General features: G+C 53.7%; 1 protein-coding gene across 7 annotated transcripts; it reads left to right on the top strand.

Moving 5' to 3' along the window:
• Positions 1-451: 451 nt before the first annotated feature.
• LOC106843307 (cytochrome P450 2F5) lies at positions 452-12,198 on the top strand. Of its 7 annotated transcripts, none has more exons than XM_044759051.2 (10): positions 452-570; positions 4,154-4,345; positions 4,449-4,611; positions 6,895-7,044; positions 7,775-7,935; positions 8,281-8,457; positions 8,883-9,024; positions 9,855-10,042; positions 10,650-10,791; positions 11,704-12,198. In XM_044759051.2, exons 2-10 carry the CDS (start codon positions 4,175-4,177, stop codon positions 11,883-11,885), a joined length of 1,476 nt encoding a protein of 491 aa, XP_044614986.2. In that variant the 5' UTR covers positions 452-570; positions 4,154-4,174; the 3' UTR covers positions 11,886-12,198. The 7 variants fall into 7 exon arrangements, with proteins under 7 accessions (XP_044614986.2, XP_044614988.2, XP_070355040.1 ...); XM_044759053.2 differs by lacking the exon at positions 452-570 and adding an exon at positions 2,871-3,035; XM_070498939.1 differs by lacking the exon at positions 452-570 and adding an exon at positions 2,906-3,035 and having other exon boundaries at positions 11,764-12,198.
• The last annotated feature ends 1,448 nt before the right edge of the window (positions 12,199-13,646 follow it).

The following is a 13,646-nucleotide window of genomic DNA, read 5'->3' as shown; positions in this document are numbered from 1 at the left end:
GGTTGGAGTGTAGGGGAACTACCCTACGTGCCCTATATCTTAACCATGTGTCCTTTTGGCCCCCTTCTGGGAAGGACACCAACTATCCAGTGTTATAACTGTTTCTCTCCAAGAACATATCTTTCTGAGGACACACAGAGCCCTTCCACGTGACCACTGATCCTTGGAATGCAAGGACAGTCCCTTTTGCCAAGCACAGAGCCTTTTGTTCCCCTGCCTATAGAAGTAATCCCCTCCTTGTTCACAGTAGTGGGTGCAGGTGCACAACTCTGTCCAGCCAGCCACTCTTGGACATTCTCCATAAGTAAGACACGACAAACCCTTATGTTTCACACACAGTCTCTGGGTGTTTTCTTTGGTCTCTTTGCAACCTATGCCATACTGCTCGAGCAGCTGGAGGTGCTGCCAGACAGGGTGTCACCAGGGAGGCGCTGACTCACCTATGCCAGGTGCCCAGCCAGTGTAATAGGAAAGAAGACTGCATATGTGGTCCAGATGCTGGAAGGCAGGCACATGTGGTGGTGGAGAATGAGCTAGCTCTCTTCTGATTGCTGCTATTTTCTTCACAAGGTAAGAAATGGGGTCATCAGGGCCGGTCCCGTGGCTGAGTGGTTGAGTTCGCATGCTCCGCTTCAGCAGCCCAGGGTTTCGCCGGTTCGGATCCTGGGCGCGGACATGGCACCGCTCATTAGACCATGTTGAGGCGGCATCCCAGATGTCACAACTAGAAGGACCCACAACTAAAATATACAACTATGTACTGGGGGGATTTGGGGAGAAAATGCAGGGGAAAAAATGGGGTCATCAATAGAGAGTGAGGTGGGAGGAAAAGGTCTTGGAGGTTTGAGGGAGAGGAAAACGTGTAAGAGTTGGAGGTCAAGGAGTGGCCAATTAGGGGTGAGGGGGGTTCGGCTCCCCTTGGGTATGTTTCGTTTTCTTTCATTGCACCAGGGCTTCCCAACCAGGTTGACTTTGCCCCCAAGAGGACATTCAATAATGTCTAGAGTCATTTTTGGTTTTCAAAAACCAAAAAAAAGCCACTCAGGCATTGTCTACCAACCCGGTCTCTGCTTGCATTCAATCCCTTCCTTCACTGTGGTGGAAAGTGTTCTTTGGTGTTATTGCCTTTTTGCCACTCCTACTGTGTTCTCTATTGCTGTTGTGGTATATGGTTACAGTGCTCCCCTATGTGTCTGGCCCAAGGGACTCCGAGAAGAATGGCTCGATAAGACTGTGAGGGCCACGCAGATACATGGGGGTTGGAGCATAGGGGTATCTAGTGGGTAGAGACCAGAAATACTGCTACACAGCCTACTACATACAGGACAGCCCCTTACACAAAGAATTATCCAGCCCAAAATGTCAACAATGCCACGGTTGAGAAACCCTACAATACATCCCTCCCACCCCATGTTCCTCTGTAGCAGGAGGGCAAGTCAGACCACAAGAAGAACTCAAAGCCCCTTAAAACTCCCCTTCTTAAGAACCGCGGGTTCTCCAGTGAGGCAGTCCCATCAGGCCCCTCTCAATCCAGTTCCAGGGTCAGGGGAAAGTAACTTTTAGAGTGGATCCAGTACTGGGTGCCTGGGGTGGGGGCACTGGTAGATGCCAAGGGAAACCAGAGGTGTGTAATCCCATAATCAAGCCTTCACCCCTCTTCCAGAACCTGCCCTAACCAGTCTTTCTGGGACTTAAACAATGGCATGAGCCCCACTCCCCAACCCGCCATGTGCCTGGGACCTGGGGTATCAAATTCCCTAGGACCTCCAATCACTTCTTCCCCTACCCCCATGGGAATGGCAAACACGGTGTGCACCCATGGACCTGTGGGGATACCTGCCTCCACCTGGCCTCCCAGACCCTTGGCCTCAGGGGACCTCTTTTCCATACAACACCCAGCCACTGGAGTCCTGGCCCAGCTCCAGGTTTTTGCAAGCTGCCCTTCTGATCTGGCCAGGATTTGAGTAACCGAGGCCAGTTCCTGGAGCAGGAGCCAAGAGCTGACAATGCCGGGGCTTAGGAAGGCAGAGAGAGGATTGTGTATGGCACTGGGTGGGGAGAACCTCATTCAAGCCTGAGGTCCTTTTCCCTGGGGTTTCCACCTGCCTCACCCATCTCCCAAGCTCTCCTTCAAATTCTGCCTGCCTTCAGTCCTGCCCACCACAGTCTAACTCATGGAGGCATGAGACACAGAAAGAAAAAGAGAGACACCCAGACAGGAGGAGGCGGTGATGGAGAAAGACTTACATAGAGAGAGAGACAGAAAGAAAGGGCACAGGGAGAATTAGAAAATGCAAGAGAGTGAGACGCAAAGACTCAGAGACACCGAGGGAGAGAGAGACTGAGAGAGAGAGAAGAAAATTCAGGGGCAGAAGCAAAGGGAGACACACAGAATTTCAGAGACAAACTGCGAGAGACAGACAGAAGGACGAGAAGAACTGTGAAAAGCAGTTTCCCAGAGAAGGAGAAAACGCCAGCCCAGGGTGGGAAAGGGACTTGCCCAAGGTCACACAGGGCCAGTCAGTGGCAGAAGCGGACTTAAACCCAGAGAAATATAACCAAGTGCCCAAAACACCAAAGAAACTCAGCCCCCCTCCCTGGGCCATCATTTTGCGACAGCTCCACAACGCCAAACCAGCCTCAAAACCAGACCCAGGGACCCAAATGGCAAAAATGGAGAAGCCTTTGCCCCACCCCAGGGCAAAGGACCACCACTGACCACAGTGAGAGAGCTGAGGTCAGCCTGCAGGACATGCCAGTCCAGGAGGGTAAAAGTGGTTCCCAAGGCATGGCACCCAGCCAAGACATCAGTCTAGCTGGCTGGAGCACACAGCAGACCCATGTTAAGGCGGGGAAGTGGGAGGAGATTCAAGTTCAGTGGGGGAACAGGAAATGCGGGCCAAGGGGCATGGATAGAAATGATTTAAGAGCAGCCTTCAAACCCCAGGCATACCCAGAGCTGCATGGCACACAGCTGAAGTGGCCACAGCCAACACACTGCAAAACACACCTGAGTTGCCTTTGTGGCTTGGCAGGTAAAGGGCGGAACGCAAGTCACAGAGGAGGAAGCGATGCTCTCAAGACAGGGGGTAGCTAGCTCCATCTCCCTGTCTCTAGGACTGGCTGGGGTCTCTCTTGTCATCTCCTCCGAGGCTTCTCACAGTCTCTGGCTCTGTCTTTATGGGGCTTTCTCTGGGACTTTGTTCATTCATTTGGCAAGTATTTTCAGAGCTCCCAGCCAGGGCTGGGCACTGGGGTCTCTGCACAGGTGCTTCACCCAGTGGCTGGCATCTATCTCTGGAATGTGAGCCCTGTGTTTAAAACATTTGATTCTTTCCTCTGTTTCTGGTTCTGCCCTTCTTCTCTGTCCCATCTGTCTTGGTCTCTGTCTCTGCATGACTCTGCCTAACATTCTCTGTTTCTCTCTCCCTCTCTCTCTGACTACATGTCTCTCTGTCTCCAGGTATCTCTCTTTCCTGTCTGTCGCACTCTCTTTCTTCCCTCAGTCTCTGTCTCTTTCTCACTCTCTCTCTCTTTCAGTGTCCATCTCTGTGTCTCTCAATAAGTGCATATCACTGTCTCGTCATCTCTCTCTCCTGGCTTTCTCTAGCTCTGTCTCTCTATTTGTCTCTTTCTTATTTGTGTCTCTCTCTGTGAGCCTCTTTCTGTGATTTTTCTCTCTGTCTGGTTCTCTATCTCTGGCTCTCGATTTGTCTTTCTCTGTCCCGACATGTCTCCCTCTTTATTGCCACCTCTGCATGAGAGTCAGTCTCCTGATAGACAATGGATGAATGGAGGGATGAATAGACGGATAGATGGCAGACATCTACAGATATTTAGACATCTCACTATTTTTCTCTGTCCTTCATTATCTCCATGTGTACCTCTCTGTCTCTGTCTCTCTTACTGTCTGTCTCTCTTCTTCTGTTTCCTGATTGTCTCCTTGCCCTTTCTCTCTCTTTCTCTCCCCTGTCCTCTCTATTCCTTCTCCCCTCCCACCCCGGGGCCTTTGCCTGTCTCTGCCTCTATCTCCTTTCTTCTCTCCATCTGCCTCCACTTCTAGGGTCTGGGGAAGGCAAGTTCCAGAAGGAAATGAGGAGTGAAAGGATTCCACTTCCTCCCCAGCCCCGGCCTCTCTCACTTTTCTCCCCAGACACCTGCAGCTGCCTTCACCATGGACAGTATAAGCACACCCGTCTTGCTCCTCCTCCTGGCTCTTGTCTGCCTGTTCCTGACCCTCAGCTCAAGGAGCAAGGGCCGGCTGCCTCCAGGCCCCAGGCCCCTCCCACTCCTCGGAAACCTGCTGCAGCTTCGCTCCCAAAACATGCTGACCTCCCTTACCAAGGTGCAAAGACCTAGGCTTGCGTGAGGAGTGAGGGACACAGGGGAGGGGTCCTCTGGCCCAAGACTCACCCCTCCCCCCGTGACCTCTGTCTTGCTACCCCTAGCTGAGCAAGAAGTACGGCTCAGTGTTCACAGTACACTTGGGCCCCAGACGAGTGGTTGTCCTCAGCGGGTACCAAACCGTGAAGGAGGCCCTTGTGGACCAGGCGGAGGAGTTCAGCGGCCGCGGTGACTACCCCGTCTTTCTCAACTTCACTAAGGGCAATGGTAAGCCTGCTCCCCATCTCCTCCACCTCCAATCCTTTCCACACTGAGGGAGGGGATAAGGATAGGAGACTGCCCTCCCTATTTTGGTGACATTCAGAGCCACTGATCTCGCTGATGACATCAGATGGGATGGAGCCAGGTAGTGCTAGTCTAGAGAGAAGTCTGTCCCAGCTTCCCCACCCCCAAACCCCACCACCATCTTGAATTTCACTTCCATACTAGTCCCCATCTCCATCCAACTCCAACACCATTCTCATCCCAATCCCTAACTCTAGCCCAACCACATCATCGGAATTCCATCTCAATCAAGTGGCCAAATTATCTGGCCCCAGCCCCCATTGTCCACCTCAACCCAATCCTCATCAACCCTACCTCTATATTCCGCATTTCAACCTCAACTCCATAGAGACCACTCACCTCTGTCTGCAACACTGACTACATGACACTCCAACCTTCATTCCCATTATGAATCTGCTTCCAATCTCCATTTAAAAAATCTATTATCAACCCCATCCTAATCCTTTTAGTCAAATTGAATTCCACTGTCATTTTTCTCCCCAGCCCCAGCCCTGTCTTCTATCCTAATCACCTATCGAAGTTGTCAGTCCCCAGTTTCCATTTTCAACCTTAATCCCATTCCCATCACCAAAACTAACCCCATCACATATCGACCCAACCCCAAGCTCAATCTCACCCCCAGTCTGCCAATCCTCCTCATTCTACCCAACTCCACCTCCATCACCAACCTCAAACCAATTTATCAACTCCCTAATTCCCCCTCATGTTCCATGGCCATCCCCAGCCCATCTCAAACCCAACTCCACTCCCACCCATCTAGGAACTCATGTCACTAACTCCAAACCTATCCTCTCTCAATATCCTCTCCTCCTTTAGCTTGGAAATCACCTAGCCTTATGGTTTTCAATTTTTTTTTAAACATAAATCTCTTATTCACAGGCAGCCATATGACAAGCCCAATAAATGACAAAAGAAATAAAGCTGCTCTAATTGAAAAAGAGGTCCCAGAGATCTGCATCCTGGACTATTCTTCTCCCCCTAGAGAATCCTGAGGTCTCCTGCTGGCCCCTTCACTAGATGGGTCCCAGCTGCCCCAAGATTTGTAACTGGAGAGCTGTGGTAAAAAACTTACCTATTGTGTATTGAGTACACCTTCTCTACCTTCATGTCCCCTTCCCTGGACTTGATCTTATGACCTCACCTGTCCAGGTACACCAGATGCAAGGAAGTGGAGACAGGGCAGTTGAGAAAGTCACCTTGCTACTTTTGCAAAGAAAATGTCTGGATATTACATCCTCTGTTACTAAAAATAGCTTCCATCTAATTAGCTATTTTTAGTACACAGCAGAGAGGGTAAGGCAGGGTTCTGCCACTTACTAGCTATGTACCTCTGGGCAAGTGGCCTCTCCTCTCTGACCCTCTGTCTGCTATCATGAAAAGGTTGTTATGAGAAGTCAATGAGATAATGCACACAATGCAAGACAATACACTATAGCTTTTTCTTCTTTAGCATCTAGCTCTCTGCTAGTTCCAGAGGAATCAGAGATAAACACATCCTTATCTATCGCAGTTCTCAGTTCAGTGGGAGACGCAGCCCCATCCCCAGACTTTGACCACCCAGGGCTGGGATGGGGAAAGCCGGGGAGCTGTGGGAGCCTAGAGGAAGCCTCTGGGCCAGCCAGGGAGGGCGGGCCAGGGAAGGCTTCCTGGAGGAAGGGACCTCTAAGTTGAGACCTAAAAGATGAAGATGACCAGTCAGGAGCAAACAGGAGGTGAAGACAAAGACCCTGAGTCCGGGGAGAGAAGAGAACAGGGTCTATCTTGTTCCTGGATGAGTTCCCAATGTCCCAGTGCCCATTGTTCTTGCTTCTCTCCCTTGTCTGTGCATTCACTAATCAATAATCAATCACCAGCACCTCCTGTGTGATGAGCCCTGCACTGGACAATGGAAGACAGGCCCTAGCTCTGCCCTCACAGTTTAGTGAAGGAGATAGCCCCATCACCACACAAGGATAGCCCAGAGTCATCAAGTCTGTGCTGGGGGAAACAGAGGCAGAGTGATCAGGACCGTGGTAAGGGAAGCCTAGGGCCCTTTGAAAGCTCAAAGGAGGCACCTGACCCAGCCTGGAGGGCTTACTGGAGGAGGGTGAGGGGAGATCCCAAACTCACAGTCTCTCTCCCAGCAAACATCAGGAAAGGGGACTCGGAGGGCAGTGCTCTCGGGGACAAGTCATCAGTTGAGCTGGTCCCCCTCTTTATCCCCAGGCATCGCCTTCTCCAATGGGGACCGGTGGAAGGTCCTGAGGAGATTCTCCATCCAGATTCTACGGAACTTCGGAATGGGGAAGAGGAGCATTGAGGAGCGGATCCTGGAGGAAGGCAGCTTCCTGCTGGCAGAGCTCCGGAACACTAATGGTTTGGGATCATTGCGAGTTAGGTGTTGTGTTGCTGTGTGTTATTGCTGGGTGAGGCTGTAGTGTTGCCAGGCACTGCACGTGGTATCGTATTGTGTTGTGTGCTGTCACGCCAATGTTGTTGTATTGCTGTACACTGCGTGTCAGTCTGTTCCGCTGCCTTGATCGTACGTGTTGTGACATCACATGTAGTGTGTTCTGTGCTCTCTGCTGGGTTGCTGTGCATTATTATTGTGTGTTGTGGTGCAGGGTGATATAGTTATATGCTGGTATTATCTGTCAGCGTCATTATGTTCCCGTGTCCAGGGACGTTGCTGTGCCCACTATTACGTCACTCTGTGTTGTTGTGTGTGTTGGCATGTACTGGGGTCATATATGCTGGGTATTTCATTGCCACACGTTATGTGTTCTGTGATGTCTGGTGATTGCCACGTGTTGCTGTGTTGTGTGCTGTGGCCAAGAACAGCCTGTTCCGTTGTTGGGCATTATCGATGTTAACCTGCTGCAGGATGTTATTTATGGTTCTGTGCTGCCTGTTGCATTGCCAAATACAATACAAACAGGGTGTTGTTATGATGCATGCTGGGCAGCCAGAGCCGTGCATTCAGCGCTGCAAGTCACGTTGAGTTGGATGTTGTACAAACTTGTGCTATCGCTGCCTGGGTTCTGGTATGTTGCACATTGTGTCTACAGGGCTGCGCTTCTTGACCCACTCCGCCCCTCACCCTCAGGCGAGCCCTTCGACCCCACGTTTTTCCTGAGCCGCTCCGTGTCCAACATCATCTGCTCCGTGCTCTTCGGCAGTCGCTTCGACTATGAGGACAAACGTCTGCTCACCATTATAAGCCTCATCAATGAAAACTTCCAAATCATGAGCAGCCCCTGGGGCGAGGTCAGGAGGCCTGGATCTGCGGAGGACAGGGAGAGGGGTCTGCACAGTCCAGGGACAAAGCGGAAACAGTGGGCAGGAAAGGGACTGCGATTGGCCCTTCCTGGCCCCTCCCCTTCCCATCTGACCCCGCCCCCGAGTTACACGGCCACGACTAAAACACGCCCACACCCCCTCCACCGCACCTCCAAAACCCAGCCGCCCTTCAAGACCCCGTCCCTGCCTGCCCGATCTCCTCTGACCCCACTGGCATTCCCTTCACACACACACACACTCATACACAAACACACACGCACACACACACCCTGCCTGCCCCTCCAAATCCCTCCGACTCTCCTCTATCCCCAGTTGTACAACCTCTTTCCAAGTCTCCTGGATTGGGTGCCCGGGCCGCACAGACGCCTTTTCCAGAACTTCGGGTGCGTGAAGGACCTCATCGCCCACAGCGTGCGCGATCACCAGGCCTCCCTTGACCCCAACTCTCCTCGGGACTTCATTGATTGCTTCCTCACCAAGATGGCACAGGTAAGCCCCGCCTGGAAGTCCCACCTCTGCTCTGACCTGCTGCCCCTGCCTCAAACCAAAAAGGATCCCCGGCTGAGCAGGATTGCATATGATCTCCCCACAACCAGCAAGTGAAGCTGGAACACTTGGCTCTGCTGGACTGGAGCCCGGAGCCACTCGGGGCCACCGCCAATTAACAGCTCATTAAGAAGTCCTTAAGGATCTGTTCACTGTGGCCCCTTCGGCTGAGATTTTCCCAACCCCGCCCTTGCGCGCTCCCCAGGTCCCCTAAGGAAATGTATTTAAACACAGGAGGGACTGAACTGGCACCCAGTAGCAATTGTTCAGGTCTGTAGGGAGCGGGTCGCACAGGCTTCGAGCCTACGGTCAGGGTCCGGGCAGGATGTCCCGGCCCTGGCTCATATTCCCACCCCCAACCCTCGCAGGAGAAGCAGGACCCCCTGAGCCACTTCTACATGGATACCCTGCTGATGACCACACATAACCTGCTGTTTGGCGGCACCGAGACCGTGGGCACCACGCTGCGCTTCACTTTCCTCGTGCTTATGAAGTACCAAGAAGTGCAAGGTGCGCACGCCCCAAGCCTGGCCGGGAGACCAGCCCCACAGCGCCATGGGGCACCCGGCTCCGCACCCGCTTGAGCCTCTCCCCGCCCCCTCTAGGCCCCGCCCACAATGAACCACGGCCCCGCCTCCGGCCCCCCCCCCCGCTCAGCCTCCCTAATAGGCCCCGCCTCCTGTTTACACCTCCGTGGCACAGCCAAACCCACAAAGCCACACGGAGGCCGAGCCCACCCACGTGGCTCCCATAGCCCGCACGAGGTGCTTGGACCCGGACCCCGCCCTCGTGGTCTTGCTTTGTGGCCCATCTCTGACCCTGCCCACACAGCAGGTGTCCTGTCTCCGAGCTCAGCTCGCACCGCCCGCCCAAAGACTGGCCCCACAGCCCCGGCCGCAGGGCCGGCCCAGGAACCCAATCCCTCCCAAGCAGTCTGACCCGCCCACACAGCACTGTCTGCGACCCCACCTCCCCGAACCCCGCCTCCGGGTCTATCCCGGAACCCCGGCCTCCCGCACGGAGTCCAGCGGGGTCCATGCCACCTGCCCTGCCCCAGATCTCTCAGCCCTCGCGCACAGCCCCTCTACTCGATCCACCCTCCGCGGGCCTGGTCCTCGAAGCTTGGCCCACACAACCCCACCCCTAGGAGCCCTTGCACAAATCCAACTTTCACCCTAACCTTTATCTCTGAACCCAACCTCTGAGCCTCTGGCTAACCCTGCAGCAGCGCCCCGACAGGGAAGTATTAACTGGACCCCTCCCACACACACGCACACGCCTCTTCCTAGCCCTGGGGAACCCGCTGATACCCTCCACAACGCTCCCCCCTCCACCTCCAGCCCGCATACAGGAGGAGATCGACAGAGTGGTGGGACGCGCGCGGCTGCCAGCGCTGGAGGACCGAACAGCCATGCCTTATACAGATGCCGTGATCCACGAGGTGCAGCGCTTCGCAGACGTCATCCCCATGAACTTGCCGCACCGCGTCACTCAGGACACGGTCTTTCGCGGCTTCCTGCTGCCCAAGGTGCGCTAAGCACCTCGCAAACGTCATCTGGCACCCCAGGAAGAGGCATCCCAGACTCTTGCAAATAGCACCTGCAGCTCTAGCGAGGAGGATCCCAAGCCCTAGCAATCAGCACTCCGGGCCTTAGCAACTGGCATCTCAAGCCCTAGCAACAGACATCTGGGGCCCTTGAATCCAGAACCTCAGCCCTTTCCCAGGACCCCATCCTGTACCACAGTGGACTGGACCCTGTCCTGAACCCCAGGCCCCTTCCCCATGATAGATCCCCTTCCTAGGACCCCTTTCCAGAATCCCCAGGGTCTGGGACTTCATCTTGGGGATCCCCTGTACCTACACACTGTTCTAAGAGACCTCTCCCCGCCCCCCAAGACTCGAAATCTGCTCTCACAGAGGAGGTATATCCTCATCGCTGTCTCAGACCCCAACAACACAGCTTCCAACACCTGTCTCTCAAACCCCAGACAACACAACACATTTCCCGGACCCCTGATGAAGTCCTATGGTCCGCCCCAAATCCCTAGGACCTCCAGCCCTGTAGAGTGGAAATCCTAGTTTGGGAGCCTCCCAGCCCTTCTACACCGCTGATTCTGCCTCCCCACCCCCACAGGGCACGGATGTCATCACCCTCCTTAACACCGTCCATCACGACCCCACCCAGTTCCTGACGCCCCGGGAGTTCAACCCTGAACACTTTCTGGATGCCAATCGGTGCTTCAAGAAGAGCCCTGCCTTCATGCCCTTCTCTGCTGGTGAGAGCCGGGGCGGGGGTCGGGGGTCAAGAGTCAGAATCTTCCCGGCTCCATATTCCTACTTGCGTTCCCCGGCCCTAAGTCCACGCTCCAAACCCTCTCACTTCTTCATTCCACCCCATCCTCAGCTTTGGATGTGCAGAGACGTTTATTCTCATTCCCACCTCTGCTCCTAGAGACAGATAATGCCTAAAATCCTTGTGGAGGGAGGTGGCGAGGCAGGCTGATAATTAACTTGGAAGTCGGCCCTGTCAGTCTCTCCACTGGGTGGCGCAGGTGAGGTGGTTCTAGGTTTTCCTGGCTTTGGCCTTTACCGGGCTAAAAAGATCTTTCCCGTTTAACTCAGTATTGGGCGGGGAAAAAAAGGGGGGGGGGAGGTGTTAGGGGGGACGGATAATAATAGGTAGCTTAGCATACTGCCCGCTGTGTGCCAGGTGCCGCCTCTGGAAGAGCTATAAGAGTGGTGGCTAAGAGCTGAGCTGTGCAGCCAGACCCCAGCTCTGTCATCTCCTAGCTGTATGGCCTTGGATCTGTTACTTCACCTCTCTTTGCCTCAATTCCCACATCTACAAAATGGAGATAACAATAAGGCCCACCTCTTGGGGTCGTTATGAAGATTAAACTAACTAATAGCAGTATAATGCTTAGAGTAATGCATGGCACATAGTAAGACCTACATAAGCACTATATTCTCATTGCTTTACCTGCATTTACCACTCACGGCAACCTAATAAGGCAGTATTATTATCCCCACTTTAAGTACCCAGAAATCGTGCTTTCCCAGACCTTTACATAGGTGGATCTGTGCCGTCCTCAACCGTTACCCTCATATGTTTTCCTCCGGAAATTTGGGGGTGGAGCCCCTCGCCCCATCTTATCTCCTGGCTTCTTCTCACCCTCCCACCCGCACAGGACGCCGACAGTGCCTGGGCGAGTCTCTGGCGCGCATGGAGCTCTTCCTCTTTCTCACAGCCATCCTGCAGAGCTTCTCGCTGCAGCCGCTGGGGGCGCCCGAGGACATCGACCTGACGCCGCTCAGCTCTGGTCTCGGCAATTTGCCGCGGCCCTTCCAGCTGCGCCTGCGCGCGCGCTGACGCCCCCGGCCTGCCAGATTCGCCTGCGAGCGAGGAGCCTCGCGCCGAGGGGTTGCTCCCCGCGCCCCGTCTTCTCGTTCCACTGAGCCCTCATCTCTCTCGCTGCCATACTCGCTTCCCCTCCTCTTGTGGCTGCCACGTGCCTGTCCTCCATCTCCATCTTTACCGACTCCGCGTCCCCAGAGGCAAGACAGACCTGGGGACGGCGCAGTGCATGCCTTGCTTTACTTAGCCGCCAAACTCGTCTGTTGCGCGTCCTTTTTGGGGCCTTTTGTATCATTTCCTAGTAAATTATCTTTACAATAGAGTCAAATCTGCCTTGGCTGAATTAAAGGGAGGAGGACAGTCCCCTAGGATGGGGAGAAGGGAGGTCTGGCTGCAGAGAAAGGAGACATCTCACAGTGACTAGTTCCACCCTCACCCTTAGGGCAGCTAGAAATTGGGAGAAATGGTTTCCTGGAGATAGGCTGGAAGGTAAAGGCTGTGAGGCCCTGAAGACAGAGACGCAGAGAAAAAGACAGCCGCCCAGAGAGATACCAAACAGGTCTGTAAAAGATACAGGGCCACGTCCAAAGATGGAGATGTAAGCAGGAAAGTGAGAGACCACCAGATATAAACAGACACAGAGACTGAGAAATAGCAATTACACTTATATACTGCTTCCTGTTCACATGCTGTTCTCAATGCCGCATTCAGCTCTCCCCATGAGGCCCAACAATATTATTATACATTTTTACAGATGAGCAAACTGAAGCTCAGAGAGGTGAAGTGACTTGGCCAAGTTCACACAGCCAGAAACAGGCAGAGCTGAGATCAGAATGCAGAGCATCTGGCTCCAACCCTGCTCCTCTCAGGCTCACAAGTCAGAGACACAAAGGAAAGCAGAGAGATACGAAGACCACAATTGGGGAGAAGAAGAGAAGAGAGACAAGGAAAGAAACAGAAATGGCCAGAGAAAGACAGATAGGAAGGGCAATGAATGGGAGCAGGGAGGCCCTGGAAGACTGAAACTCTCCTCTTTCTCACCCCTCTCCCAGGACCATTCCTCTGTGGTGCAAGTCCTCCATTCAGTGGGAATAGCAGCCCCAGGCATGGGGCCTCCCAACCTCGAAGTGGACTTGACTCCCTGACATCCTGCTGACAGCAGCTTTTCTCAATGAGCAGGCATCTCAAGCTTCCTTGAGCCAGAGTCAGGCAGGGTGGGGCTGGCCCCCCAGCCATGGGCAGAAGTGGCCTGGGAAGCCCTACCCGGAATGGGGGTTGCCCAGGGGCATCCAGAAGCTGGGACGTGCTGTGCTGGGCATAACCACTGTGGTGAGGCTCACAGGCGTTCCCCACATGGGGCGTTGGCTCCTTAATCCCCATGCTTGCTCGCTCGCTGTTCCCACCTCAGGCCAACTACAGAGTCAGCCCCAGAGCCCAGCGAAGGACGCAGAGGTGGAGGGAGAGAGGGAAAGACTCAGAGGTCCTGAGAAAGAAAGATAGACAGCAAAGAGAAACACATGGAAATACTGAAAAAGAGACAGAAAGATACATAGAGACAGCAGAGAGAGATTCTCAAAGCCAAAGATTGAGCAAGACAGAGGAGGAGAAAGAGGAGTATTGAGAAAAAGGGAGAGACAGAGATGACCAGAGAAAAGGAAAACAAGGAGATTCTAAAACAGAGATAGAAAGGAAGAGAGGAACAGAGATGAAGAGACAGAGATCTGGGAGAAAAAGAAAAAGAGAGCTAGAGAGACAGAAGCTTCAAGAGATGAGACA

The sequence above is a fragment of the Equus asinus genome, chromosome 26, assembly GCF_041296235.1.
Source record: "Equus asinus isolate D_3611 breed Donkey chromosome 26, EquAss-T2T_v2, whole genome shotgun sequence".
NCBI classification, from domain to species: domain Eukaryota; kingdom Metazoa; phylum Chordata; class Mammalia; order Perissodactyla; family Equidae; genus Equus; species Equus asinus.
Note: the sequence above shows the minus strand (reverse complement) of the source record. Positions and strands in the feature narration are given on the sequence as shown.

Excerpts from the sequence above, each read along its gene's own strand:
- LOC106843307 (XM_070498936.1), top strand. Across the intron at positions 4,612-6,894 it reads CAACTTCACTAAGGGCAATG|GCATCGCCTTCTCCAATGGG; the intron begins GTAAGCCTGCTC and ends CTTTATCCCCAG. Across the intron at positions 10,792-11,703 it reads CTTCATGCCCTTCTCTGCTG|GACGCCGACAGTGCCTGGGC; the intron begins GTGAGAGCCGGG and ends CCACCCGCACAG.